At 41.7% G+C, this 15,212-nt stretch overlaps 1 protein-coding gene across 1 annotated transcript in view; it reads right to left on the minus strand.

Moving 5' to 3' along the window:
- FOXK1 (forkhead box K1) overlaps window positions 1-15,212 on the minus strand; it is a 117,738-nt gene that overhangs the window by 43,693 nt on the left and 58,833 nt on the right. The window contains exon 2 of the mRNA XM_038763270.1: window positions 2,135-2,320. Within this exon, the coding sequence (XP_038619198.1) occupies window positions 2,135-2,320 (186 nt within the window). The remainder of the gene's footprint in view (window positions 1-2,134; window positions 2,321-15,212) is intronic.

The following is a 15,212-nucleotide window of genomic DNA, read 5'->3' on the forward strand; positions in this document are numbered from 1 at the left end:
AGTGTTTAGAGGGTGCTGGCTCACAATGCATAACTCAATTGCTTGAGGGTGAGCCCGTTGTTGGGTAGGGACCCTCTCTATATGTTGCCAACTTGTACTTCCCAAGCGCTTAGTACAGTGCTCTACACACAGTAAGCGCTCAATAAATATGAATGAATGAATGAATGAATATTAAAAACAGAAGACAGTATACTTCCTGTCATCTGTGTTAAAGAGGAGACAATAGTGTTTTAGAATTGGGGAAAAGAAAAAAAAGTCATCCAGGGCTAGTTAGAACTGTGCTGTAGTAACTCTGTTCCTCACTCGTTAATTTCCTAAGCACGCCATACAGAGCTCTGCATACGGTAAGCATTCAATAAATTTCATTGATTGATAAAGCCTAGAATAGCTATGGGGCATGTGGGAGGTCCTTGTACTAAAATGGCAGCTACCACTAACCCAAGCCTAGTGGGCAAAACTAGAATTCTACTATCCCTTTAGCAATTTTACAGAAAGCCAACTGTTTGATTAATTGTGCTTAAAACTCTATCAGACCACCACACAAAACTGGATTTAGATATTTCTGGCAGACCCACTCCTGCCATTTCATTTTTCCAAATATGAATCAGCTTTCTTCTGTGTGTAAACACACACACACACACACACACACACACACACACACACACACACACTCACTCTACAGGTGATATTAGAGTTCATAACTATTTGGAATTCTGCCTTGCAACACACACTACACTAAAATGTATCAGCCCAGAAATATGGCAAAGCCTCTTCAATCTCTCAATCAGTTCATTTTATCTCACACTGCAATGAGGGTCTGCTCCCTCATTTCCTGGATCAGCTCTTAGCTACATGTTTTGAAAATCCAATTGGAGCTTAATCCCTTGTGGCTAAGAATTTGCAAGAATATACCATAAAGAGCTACAGCTGCAACATTTGGACTTTTAAGGGATGGGGAGGTTTTTGGTGGGGGGGGGCTGAAGGATCAGGGGGAAGGCCTGAGGATGGCTAGGCAGCTTCCCTTCTCTCCCATGACACTGCAGAAGTGGAGCTAGACCCATCCCCAGCAGGACCAGAAGACAAGGGCCATTTTACCCCAGGTATTAATTAGTACAGTATCTGGCACACTGTAAATGCCCAATACAGTAATAAAATCAATAACAATAATAGCAAGTGGCCTAGTGGACAAAACTAGGGTTTAGGAGTCAGAAGAACTGCATTCTACTCCTCGCTCTGCCACTTGTCTGCCGTGTGACCCTGCGGAAGTCACTTCATTTCTCTGGGTCTCAGATACCCTCATCTGTAAAATGGAGATTACAAATGTGAGCCCTGGGTGGAACAGACACTGTGTCCAACCTGATTAGCTTGTATCTACCCCAACACTTAGTACATTGTCTGGCATATAGTAAGTACTTAACAAATTCCATTAAAAATAAAACAAAAAAACAAGGACACTCCTGACAATATCCCTGACTTTCCAAACTCTGTTGGGCTATTTCACTCCACACCATTTTTCACACTTGGAAAAACTTCTCATTAACCATTAGCCAAACCCTGATACTTATGCTTTTTAAAGGCTTTGACTAATTTACGTGGTCTACAGTACATAACAGTATGTGGCCACATCTGTTTCCCCCTTCTAGACTGTGAGCCCGTTGTTGGGTAGAGACCGTCTCTATATGTTGCTGATTTGTACTTCCCAAGTGCTTAGTACAGTGCTCTGCAAACAGTAAGTGCTCAACAGATATGATTGAATGAATGACGAAAAAATCCATTTATGAATATATGTAGGTCCCTTTCCTCTTTAGTAAATTTAAAAGTTTAAAAATATTCTTGTAGTGTACAAACAGTCAGTTCTGGAGCAGTCATATTCTTAATGCACCCTATGTTAAAGAAAACTCATGATACTCATACTGTGTTCAATGACATTTACATTTTTTTCTGATAATATACCGCATTATAGCCAAATACTGTTGAAATTCCTAATTTTGTCAATGCCTTATATTCAAAATATACATTGAAAACATTTATCCTGGGAGAACTGACTTGATATAGTGTAACTTTTATTTATATATAATTGTTTAAAGTACAATGTAAACAGCAAGAGCTGTGCCCTACAGAGCAAGCTACTTACCTGATCGTGCCAGTGGGGGAAGGGAGGGGGCTGACCAGGCTCCGGAGATCCGACTCCGGAATGTGGATTTTCAGAGGCGAGATCTGAGGGTAAAGGGGCCGAAGGGGAGACGGTGGAGCTTCTTCTTTATGGTATAGAGATGTGAACTGGATCTTTATAACTGTGCTAGGGAATCGGAAAGTACATCTGAAAAGGGAAACGAAAAAAAGAGAGAGGTGTAATAAATGAATAAATGAATGAAATAAAGCAATTCTGCATTAAGACTCATTCAGTATCATTCCAATTTACTGGAACAGCACTAAGAGAGCTGTATATATCAATTTGGTACCTCTATTAATTCAAAAGATACAGCAAGGTCTGTTATGCACTCAGTAAATGTACTTTTGAAGTGGCTAATGAGAACAGTTTTCTTTAGAAGAAATGTTCCTAAGAAATACTCAATAAAAGAGAAATATAACTATCAATCACTGGTATTTAAACCACTGTTTTTAATTAAATTAAACCACTCTAAGTTCATTAAAACACAACACTAACAAACCTAAAAGAGAATTACTCTCCTGCTTCAAAAGAGAAGTAAAAATCAAATCTGTTTTAACTACACAACTCTGCTTACATTTATTAGAAAAGATGTCCCGCCCAAAGATGACATTCATTCAATTGCATTTATTGAGCGCTTACCATGTGCAGAGCACTGTACTAAGCGCTTGGAAAGTACAATTCAGCAATAAAGGTAGACATTCCCTGCCCACAATGGGCTTACAGTCTAGAAGGAGGGGGCATCCAAACAAGAAAACAGGCATCAATAGCATCAATATAAATAAATAGAATTATAGATATATACACATCAAAACAAGTAAACAGGCATTAATATGAATAGAATTATAGATATGTACATATATACACAAGTGCTATGGGGAGGGGGGTAGAGCAAAGGGAACAAGTCCTATATAAAATGTATATATAAAGCAGTGTGAGAAGCAGTGTGGCTCAGTGGAAAAGAGCCCGGGCTTTGGAGTCAAAGGTCATGGGTTCAAATCCCAGCTCTGCCAATTGTAAGCTGTGTGATTTTGGGCAAGTCACTTCACTTCTCTGGGCCTCAGTTACCTCATCTGTAAAATGGGGATGAAGACTGTGAGCCCCCCGCAGGACAATCTGATTACCTTGTAACCTCCCCAGCGCTTAGAACAGTGCTTTGCACATAGTAAGCTTTTTATTTTTTTAGAGAAGCAGCGTGGCTCAGTAGGAAAGAGCATGGGCTTTGGAGTCAGAGGTCATGGGTTCAAATCCCGGCTCTGCCAATTGTCAGCTGTGTGACTTTGGGCAAGTCACTTAACTTCTCTGTGCCTCAGTTACCTCATCTGGAAAATGGGGATTAAATCTGTGAGCCCCACGAGGGACAACCTGATCACCTTGTAACATCCCCAGCGCTTAGAACAGTGCTTTGCACATAGTAACCGCTTAATAAATGCTATTTAAAAAAAAAGTCAGGGTGATGAGGAGGGGATGGAGAGCTGAGGAAATGGGAGACTTAGCCTGGGACATCAACTACTATAGGCGCTTGGAAGGTGAACTAGGGCTGCTGCTTCATGTTAGGATTTCTTTCGAAAAACCACAGTGGCACACAACACTTTGAACATCAGTCACTGGGTTAAACCACCAAAGTCACCATATACTTGGATTATTACGGAGATAAAAGCAAAGATTTGTGCCAAAATATTGCAGCTATTATAGCATTATTCTCATAGGACATTTTATATATATCATATAGGTATACCACCTATATGTAACAGCTATAATATATATTATTTCCTGTCAGAATATATATGCTCTTAGTACAGTGCTCTGCACACAGTAAGCGCTCAATAAATATGATTGAATGAATGAATATGTATACACACACACATATAAATATATACATATATATATATATACATGCACACACACATTTTTCCTCAGGGAGTGTGATTGTTGTGAAAGCTACGGAATGTGCCAAGAATCCTAAATTCAGTTTCTGTTGTACCCTGCATCCATTTTTAACCAACAAACTTACATGTTGCCTTGGTCTCCACTAATTGTAAAATGGTTGTATATATAACTACATAGGGGTGATATGAAGCTAAAAGCCCTCAATACAGGTCATAGTTTAACATATCAATATTATTAAATAGTATGATAATGCCTCACGAATGAAGGTAAGACATAAATCCCAAAATAAACCTCAAAGAAACCTCCACCCACATGACAGCAACCCCAAGCACTCTCTCTGACAGGCATGTCAAAATCATTCCTATGGAAAGATGGCTGCTATGTATTCATTTGTCAATCACACTTGAACTTAATTTACAACCCAATACAATGAATAAATGGAAACTGGAAAAAAAAAGACTGGCCCTTAGTTATGAAGCTGAAAAGAACAGCTGAGAAACAAGTGACTTAATAGAAGCCTGGAGGCTGTTTGAACACCATCTTAAAGACCCAGCTAAATGTGTGCCAAAGAACAAAACAAAACATGTCGGCCAACAGAAATCTGGTGTGGTTGTCCTCACCCCTTCACATAGGAGAAGTTCACTGGGGTGGGACTAGGAGAGCCAATTAAGAGTGGCAGATCAGGTGCAAACCAGAAATCAGGCAGTGCCAAAAGGAATTTTAAAGACACCATGTAAGGAATGGTAAGTAACAAGTAACAAAGGTTCTTTTAAAAACTTCAAAAGCCAGACATCACTAGGAAAACAGAGGGAGCCACTTGATGGTCATGGAGTAGAAAGGTGTACCTTGGGGTGAAAACTTGAAAGGCTCAAATAATTTTTTAGTTTGATCTTTACTAAAGAAGACTTTAAATAGAGTTTTCCACATCCAAATTGTGTTTTGGGGTTGCTGTCTTCTTTTGGTAGTACATAGGTCAGATACACTGGGTCAAATTGTGGGGATCATATGGGATGTTTTAGACTAAACTGATGAACTGGATGCAGACAATAAGGAGCTCTGGATGACATCCACCCAAGAGGTCTGAAAGAGCTCAGAGGGGAAGTTACCAAACTCCAGACCAAGGATTCTAGATATTCTTATAAATGGGTGCTATACTGGAAGACTAGGAGATAGCCAATATAATGCCCATTCATTCATTCGATCGTATTTATTGAGCGCTTACTGTGTGCAGAGCACTGTGCTAAGCACTTGCGAAGTACAAGTTGGCAACATATAGAGACGGTCTCTGCCCATTATATGAAGAGGTGTACTGGAAAACTATAGGGATGAATGTCTCATGCCTATACCTGGCAAAATTAATAAGCATGATCATACTTCAAGTTTAGGATCAGTAAACATTAGAAAAAGGCAACCTTAGAAAAAGGCAACCTGTTGTATTAAATATGTCCAAAACAGAACTTATCTTCCCACCCAAACCCTGTCCTTCCCATGTCTTTCCCATCACTGTAGATAACACCACTATCCTGTGTCTCACGAACCCATACCCTTGGTGTTATCCTTGACTCATCTCTCTCATACAAGTTACCTCACTTCTCTTTGCCTCAGTTACCTCATCTGGAAAATGGGGATTAAGACTGAGAGCCCCATGTGGGACACTGACTGTGTCCAACCCGATTTGCTTGTGCCCATCCCAGTGCTTAGTACAGTCTCTTGCACATAGTAAGCGCTTAGCATACCATAATGATAATAGTTATTATGTTGGACAGGGACTGTGATCCACCCAATTGCCTTGTATTTATCCCAGTGCTTAGTACCGTACCTGGCACATAGTAAGCACTTTATTCTGACAGTTTTGACACCTGTCTACATGTTTCGTTTTGTTGTCTGTTTCCCCCTTCTAGACTGTGAGCCCGTTGTTGGGTAGGGACCGTCTCTATATGTTGCAGACATGTACTTCTCAAGTGCTTAGTACACAGTAAGCGCTCAATAAAAACGATTGAATTCTGAATATTCAATGTCGGCAAATCTTATCAATTCTACCTTCAGAACCTCGCCAAAATCCACCCTTTCCTTTTCATTCAAACTGCTACAATCCCGATCCAAGCACTTATCCTATCCCACTTTGACTTCCACATCTGCCTCCTCGCTGACCTCCCCGCCTCCCACCTCTCCCTTACTCCCACTCCATACTTCACTCTTCCGCCCAGTACGTACTTCCAAAACTCCATCCAGTCCACATTTTGCCATTCCTCAAGAATCTCCGGTGGTATCCCAACCACCTCCAAATCATAAAGAAACTTCTTTCCATAGGCTTACAGTCCCTTCAGACTGTAAACTCCTGGGCAGGAAATGTGTCTACCAACTCTAGTGTACTGTACCCTCCTAAACACTTAGTACAGGGCTATGCCCAGAGTAAGCACTAAATAAAGAGCACTGATTGAATGGGAAAAGCAGCAGGGTTTCTGAGAGGGGAAAAGATGCCTCCCTGGTCTGCTAAAATTCTGAGGAATCAACTAGAGGCACAGATCCGAGGGATGAAAGGAGCCACTGCCCAGTGCCAAAGGGGCAAAGTCAGTCTTCACCTCCACAGCATTTTGGGCTGCCTGTATAACTGTGATTAGAGTAACTACCTCTCTCAGCCCTTCTGTCCCCTCCTTGGAACCAGAAATGGAACCAAGACATCAGCTCTGATGTTCTTACCCTGCAACCGTACAAATCAGCTCCTGGATCTGGATCGGGTTTCAGCACCTGGGCAATTCTTTTCAAATCCTGGCTCCGCCAACTGTCAGCTGTGTGACTTTGAGCAAGTCACAACTTATCTGTGCCTCAGTTACCTCATCTGTAAAATGGGGATGAAGACTGGGAGCCCCCAGTGGGACAACCTGATCACCTTGTAACCTCCCCAGAAACTTAGAACAGTGCTTTGCACATAGGAAGCGCTTAATAAATGCCATTAATATTATTATTATTTTTATTAGAATTATTAACAATAATGCTTTGAAGGTGGGGTGAGTGATGGTCTGATGGAAATGAAGGGGGAAGGAGCTCTAGGCCAGAGACAGGAGGTGGGCCAGGGGTTGGCAATGAGATGAGTTCTAGGTACAAGGAGTAGGTTGTTGTTAAAGAAGCAAAGTGAGCATGCTGAGTTGTAACAGGAAGTCAGCAAGAGAAGGTAGGAGGGGGCAAGGTGACTGAATGCATTAAAGCCAACGGACAGGAACTTCTGTTTGATAAGCAAGTGGATGAGCAAACACTGGAGGTTCTTGAGGAGTGGGGGAACATGGACTGAAGTTTTTGTTGGTAGAAAAATGATCCAGCAGAGTGAAGTATGGACTGGAGTGGGGAGGGACAGGAGGCAGGGAGGCCAACAAGGCAGCTGATGCAACAGTCAAGGTGGGATAGGGTAAATGCTTGGATCAACATAGTAGCAAACTGGATGGAGAAGAAAGGGCAGATTTCAGTGAATTGAAGGTAGAACCGATAGAATTTGGTGACAGATTGCATATGTGGGTTGAATGAGACAGATGATTCAAGGATAATGCCATGCTTAAGGGGTTATGATACAGGGAGGATGGTGGGGCTGTCTACAGTGATGAGAAAGTCAGGGGGAGGACCATATTTGGGTGAGAAGAGTTCCTCCCCACCTTTTCCTTCCTATCCCTTCTTCCCTCTTCTCCCCATTTTTCCTTCCTGACCCACACAAAGTTTCCTGTCCACTCCCTACACAAATTTAGAATTTAAAACGTCTTAGACTAAGTTCTTCACCGAAGGCTTGGAATTAAGGAGAATATTCTATCACAATTAAAAAACCCCAACACATCTGGCTTAAAGAATAGGAAACAAATGACCACTTTTCAGTATGGAAGGGTGTAAACAATGAGTTGTCGTAGGGATCTGTTTTGCATACATTCTCATTATGTGACCTAGAAGAGAGATTGAAGAAATCTTCAGTTTATAGATGACACTAGGTTCTTTTGGATAGGGAAATTCCCTGAAGATAGTGTCCCTACTACAAAGACTTTATAAAACTAAGTGAGTGGGCTGAAAAATAGCAGATGAGTATCAGTGCGAGCAAGAGCAAGATAATGCATCTAAGGGGAAAAAACAAATTACAAATACAGGATGATGGCCTACAGCTTATTAGTCATAACATACAAGGAAAAGCTCTTGGAGTCAATTTTGACTATTCTTTTAAATCACTTGTCCAGTGATGACCAAAAGGGCTAACTGAATGAATACTTAGGCATCAACAGAAAACTATGACAAAACAAAAGGCATAATACTGCCATTATATAAACCACAGCACACCCATATCTGACACACAGTATACCACTCTGGTTGTGGCTTCTCAGGAGGAAGAAAGCAAGCTGGAGATGGTAAACAGAAAAACACCATGTAAATTTGGGTCACTGGAGCAATGCTTAGGAGGATGAACTAAAATAGACAGGACTCTGGCCTGGAATGACTTAGGCTGAGAGGGAACATTCTACTTGAACCATATAAGGTATTGGCAGGGTAAACATGGAAGCCTGGTTCACCAAATTCCACAACATCAGGATGAAGGGGACACCCACTGTAGCTTGATGGTGAAAGCACACATTTCTTCACCCAGCAGGCAATAGCATATGGATCCCACTCCCTTCTGCGTCGCCCTGACTTGCATTCATCCTCCCTCTTATCTCCATAGCACGGATGTATAGATCATCTGTAATTCATTCATTTATATATATCAATGTATCTCGCCCTCCAGACTGTGAGCTCACAGTGGGCAGGGAATGTGTCTGTTGTTGTATTGTACTCTCCCAAGTGCTTAGTACAGTGCTTTGCACACAGTAAGCACTCAATAAATACAATTGAATGAATGAATGAATAAGACAGTGCTGCAAGCAAAGCATAATGTAGGGTCAAGAGGGGTTTAGGGAATGTAGAGGGGTAATGTTAGTGTATCCTTAAACATTTGGGTCAGTGCCAAGGAGGGCATCCATCACACAATACACACAATCTCACCCTCATAGCACTTATGCATATATGCATATATCTATAATTCTATTTATGTATATTGATGCCTGTTAACTTGCTTTGATGTCTGTCTCCCCCCCTCTATACTGTAAACCTGTTGTGGGCAGGTAACGTTTCTCTTTATTGCTGAATTGTACTTCCAAGCACTTTGTAGAGTACTCTGCACACAATAAGCACTCAATGAATGTGATATAGGATTAATGAATGAATGAATGAATGAATGAACAATACCTCCTGGCATCTTACTATGACCACTGGTGAGGGAATGCTGGACTTCATTAACTACAAAAGCCACTAATGGTGCGACCTATTTTCTTTCAACTAAGAAAATGGGATACTACAACTTTCCAAGCCCACAGACAGTACACCTCTACACACACACAAACACACATATTCTTCCACTTCCCATCACAACTACACAACCTATCTCTGCTTAGCTGGGTCTCCTCCTGCTTGGAGGACTTTGGCAGGCTACTGGTGAAGTTATGAGAGGACTAAGCTTTCTCCTCTTGCTTCCTGTTGTTACGGCTGTCTCCGAGTGCTTGCACCTACACAGAGGCCTCACATGACCCATGGATTTGACGTGCTTCTTTTATCAATTACCCCTTTTAGTTAGTGTGCTAATGAGCTATCAAAAGTTATTGATCGCATGATTTAGTACAGTCTACTAAGAACGCTTGCCTACAGGGCCTGAAGAAAGTGTTGTAAAAGAAGAATGGAAAACCTGTTTGTCTTGAAATTCATAGATACTTTAATATATCTTTTGAGATTTTCAAACAATACTTAAATATGGTAGAAATGTTAAATTTTCCATTTTATCATTTCTAACACTTGCAAGGCTACCAATCTGTAGACTGTTTCAGTCCACCTACACTACACATTTTAATTAGGCAGTAATTCATCATCAATAATCACCACACATTTTCCATGGATCACTGCCGTGTATCTCCTACTTCTTACTCTAACTGGCAGAATGAAAATAAAGAAGAAAGAACATGGTAAAATTAACTTCACAAAAGGAAAAGGTGACAGGCAGGTTATTCAATAACTCATCACCCTTTACTGCATTGCTGTAGTGGGATTCTCTAATTAACCTCTGTGCCCAATAAGACCCCAGCCTGTTTGATGCGTGGCTATCCTTCAGGATTTTCAACCTGTCTGCTAAGGAAGTTTTCCCTTTCTATTAGCCCTCTTGTACAGTGAATTTTCCAACATTTGCCGCCTTTAAAAAAGCACCTGCTAAGTGTGATGGAGCTGTGTGTTTTTGCTCCAGAAGCCACACCACTCACACCTGATAGAGCATTAAGAAAGCATTAGACAATCCTCCCAGCTCTCAACTGATGCCCACCCCATGCCCCTGCGGCTTCTAAGGAAGAGAACATCACCATATTAGGCTGGAGACCTGTGCAAGCCCAATTCCAGGGGCCAATCAAGACAGTGTTGGGGGAGGGGGAGAGAGGAGGAGAGAAGAAGTGAAGAGGGGTCAGAGCTGGAAAGACTTTTCCCATGTTCCTCTGTCTGAAATCCTGGCTGAGGCCCACATACTGCAAGGCCAGCACAAATTCTGGACAGTAACAGGCACACTCCAAAGGTATCTTTCCAGAAGCAGATTACCAAAAACTTACTTTGAATGCAACACAACTAAATACCCTAGCATCCATTTTTTTTTTTTTACCCAAAGTTGCTAAAATCACAGAGAAAGCAGAGCTGTCTAGTGGATAGAGCACGGGCCTGGGACTCAGAAGGACCTGGGCTCTAGTCTCAGCTCTGCTACTGGTCTGCTGTGTGACCTTGGGCAAGTCACTTCACTTCTCACCCTCAGTTATCTCATCTATAAAATGGGGATTAAGAATGTGAGCCCCATGTGGGACAGGGACTGTGTCCAATCTGATTACCTTTTTTCTACCCTAGTGCTTAGAACAATTCTTGGCACATAATTAGCACTTAGCAAAATACCATTTAAAAAAAAGAAAAGAAATCAAGGTAAAGTCTATCCCAGCAAACATTTCAGTCAGAAAGGGTGAAAAAACCTCCAGTAGGTACAGTATTTTGATGTGAATACTGGCCCTCAACCCTGCTGGACTCAACATCCCCACTGATCTCTTCACTCGGACAGGGAGAAGGAGAAATGCCTGGGTTGAGAGAGGGCTATTTAACCTTTTTATCTTCAGTATTTGTTATAATTTTATTTATGGTATTTGTTAAGTGCTATGTGTCACACACCATTCTAAGCACTGTGGTAGATACAAGTTACTCAGGCCCAACACAGTCCCTGTCCTATACGGGGCTCATGGTCTAAGCAAGAGGGAGAACAAATTTTGAATCCCCATTTTACATTTGAGGAAACTGAGGCCCAAAGAGTTTAAGTGACTTGCCCAAGACCACCCACCAGGCAACTGGCAGAGTCAGAATAAGAACCCAGGTCCTCTGACTCCCAGGACTCTTTCCACGGTGCTGCCTGATACTGACAGGGTGGCTTTTTCTTCAATCAACGCAGCCCACACCTCACTTTAATTTTGTCATCTGGTACAGGAGCACCCTGGCAGTTCGTTTATTTCATTTGCATTTCCCAGGGGTGCCTCTCATGGTGATGACCTTTAGTATACCTCCTACATTCACTCTCATTCCTTTACCTCACTAAAATGGCTGCAGAATGCATCTGTTAACCTGAAATGGTTCCAATACTGATTAAAAGATTTTTCCTGCTCTAGATGTCTTAGAGAGCCATCTATAATCCTAATACTTAATTTTCCCTACCATTTCAACAGGATATTTTTCTCCATTTATCTAATCTGATGTTGATAGTTGCTGGGCATTTTTAAACTGCCAGGATTCATCAGCAATGTAGTGGATTGCCATCAAAAGTACATGACTTTCACTTGGCTAGTGGATGTGGGTTTTGGCATTTAACCGAAGTCAACTGGTGACAACAGCCAAATCCTAGAAAACAGTTTGGTGATAGACTAAATGAAACAGCTATCTATTATGTAAAGTGTGACTGGTTAACATACACTTATTATAGGTGGGGAATGTATATGCTAATTTTGTGGAATTGTACTTTTCCAAGCACTTTGTAGAGTGCTCTGCAAATAGTAAGTGCCCAATAAATACCATTGCTTGATTGATACAGTGGTTCTCAGAAATATCGGGTAATCCAGTGTCCTTAGAACCAAGGAAGAAAAATCCAGGCGGGTTCTTATTTCATAAGTATATGTTTCTGAATATTAATGTTATTGGAAGGGGTCAAGTTCTCATAGAGAAACACCAAGTACTGGCTCTTATTCAGATCATGTGCACTATGCAATGGCAAGGTTAACGGTGAGCTTTTCTGCAGAACTTACTGTAACAGATTTGCAAAAGCATTGCTGTGAATATTGATGAATCATTCTTCCAGGAATTATCACACTGAGTATGTTCTGAACTGAGAATAACATTAAGTGTTATTTAATTTAAAAAGCCTCATCTTTCCAAAGATAGATTTTCCAAATGAACCTCATTCTCCTCTTAAATTCCTCACATGTTTTTCACTGGCTTAGGCTTTTAGGAGTAGGCCTTCTGCGACAAAATGACTATCTTGTGTTACATATCCAATCCAAACTGGAAATCACCCTCACAGTTACTGCATATTGGTCATCCTGATTTTAGAGTTCACTTCCACATGAAGATCTCAACACATGCTCCGGACAGAGCCATGAGCCTGAAAGTAAATCCCAACCGCTAAATGATAATAATGATAATAATAATGATGGTATTTGATAAGTGCTTAACTATGTGCCAGGCACTGTACTAAGCTCTGGGGTGGATACAAGCAGATCAGGTTGGACAAAGTCCAATGCACACAGTGCAAATACCCAGACCAGCACTACCAGAGATCAGTGTGGTCCAAACCCGGTGATATTCTCCATTGACACCCACTCCCTTGGAGAACTCATTTGCTCCCATGGATTCAAGTACCACCTCTACGGAGGATGATTCCCCAATCTACATCTCCATCCTCTCCCTCTCTTGTCTTCAGGATATCTCTACCTGGATGTCCCACTGACACTTCAAACTTAAACATGTCCAAAACAGAACTGGTTATCTTCACAACCAAACCCGTCACGTCCCTAACCCATAAATGTAGACAATACCATTATTCTCCCTATCTCACAAGCCCGTAACCTTGGAATTGTCCTTGACTCACCCTTCTCTCATTCAACCCACATATGCGGTCTGGTACCAAATCCTGTCAGTTCTACCCTGGCAACTTTGATAAAATCCTCCATTTCCTCTCCATCCAAACTGCAACCACGTTGATCCAAGCACTTAACCTATCCTGTCACTACTACTGCATCTGCCTGCTCACTGACCTCTCAGCCCCCTGTCTCTTCCCACTCCAGTCCACAGTACACTCCGCTACCCAGATCATTTTTCTAACAGAAGTTCAGTCCCTGTCTCCTCATTCCTCAATAACCTCCAATGCTTGCGAATCCTCCTCCACATCAAACAGAAACTCCTTACCACTGGCTTTGAAGCACTCAATCAGATCAATCCCTCCTCTAGCCCAGCTCGCATGCTTTGCTCCTCTAGTGCCAGCTTACTCACTCTGCCACAGTCTTATCTCTCTCACTGCCAACTCCTTACCCACTATCCTCCCCTTAGTCTGGAACTTTCTCCCCCTCTGAATACAGATATACACCTTCAAAGCTTTATCATCATCACATTTCCTCCAAGAGGCCTTCCCCGATTAATCCCTCTTTTCCCCGGATGCCTTTCCCTTCTGCGTCAGGGACCGTCTTTATATGTTGCCAACTTGTACTTCCCAAGCGCTTAGAACAGTGCTCTGCACACAGTAAGCACTCAATAAATACAATTGAATGGATGAATGAATCTATGCATTTGCATCTGTGACCTTTGTACATTTGATATTCACCCCACCCACAGCACTTATATACATATCTAGATATCATGTACTATAAATCATTTATTTATTCATTCAATCGTACTTATTGAGCACTTACTGTGTGCAGAGCACTATACTAAGTACTTGGGAGAGTACAATACAACAATAAGCAGACACATTCCCTGCCCACAATGAGCTTACAGTCTTGGCGGGGGGGGGGCATACATTAATATAAATTACAGATATATTTATACATTACAGATATATTAATGTCTTTCTCTCCCTATAGACTGTATGCTCCTTATGGGCAAGGGACATGTCTGTCAACTCTGCTGTACTGCACTATTCCAAACAGTTCTGTGGTCTGCACAAAGTGCTCAATAAGTACTATTGATGATGATGATAAATTGACCAAAGAACCACACTAAATCTTACTGGGCCCAAAGGCTGGGCCCAGATCCAACTGAGCATTACCAGGCTCTGAACTGAAAGGCCTTTAATAATAATAATAATGACGGTACTTGTTAAGCACTTCCTATGTGCCAAGCACTGTTCTAAGTGCTGGGGTAGATACAAGTAAATCAGGGTGGATACAGTCCCTGTCCCACTTGAGGCTTACATACTTAATCCCCATATTTTACAGATGAGGTAACTGAGGCATGGAGAAGTTAAGTGACTTTCCCAGGGTCCCAGGGCAGACATGTGGAAGTAAGCCATTATTATTATTGTAAATGAAGAGAAACAGTGTGGCCTAATGGATAAAGCATGGGCCTCGGAGTCAGAAGGACTTGGGTTCTAATCCTGGCTCTGCCACTTGTCTTCTGGGCAAGTCACTTCACCATGGGCAAGTCACTTCACTTCTCTGTGCCTTAGTTATCTCATCTGTAAAATGGGGATTAAGACTCTGAGACCCACGTGGGACAATGACTGTGTCCAACCTGATGATCTTATATCTGCCCCAGCACTTAGAACAGTGTCTGGTACATAATAAGCACTTAACAAATAAAAAAAAATATTATGGCATTTGGCAAGTGCTTATTACGTGTCAAGAACTGTTACAAGGGCTGGGGTAGATACTGGTTGGACACAGTCCCTGTGCCACAGGGGGCTCACAGTCTAAGTAGGAGGGAGAACAGGTGGTTTAATCCCCATTTTACAGCTGGGGAAATGGAGGCACAGAGAAGTTAAATGACTTGCTCACCATCACAAAGCAAAGCTATTGGCAGAGCCAATTAATACATCTGGACAAAA

The sequence above is a fragment of the Tachyglossus aculeatus genome, chromosome 21 (genome assembly GCF_015852505.1).
Source record: "Tachyglossus aculeatus isolate mTacAcu1 chromosome 21, mTacAcu1.pri, whole genome shotgun sequence".
In the NCBI taxonomy this organism is placed as follows: domain Eukaryota; kingdom Metazoa; phylum Chordata; class Mammalia; order Monotremata; family Tachyglossidae; genus Tachyglossus; species Tachyglossus aculeatus.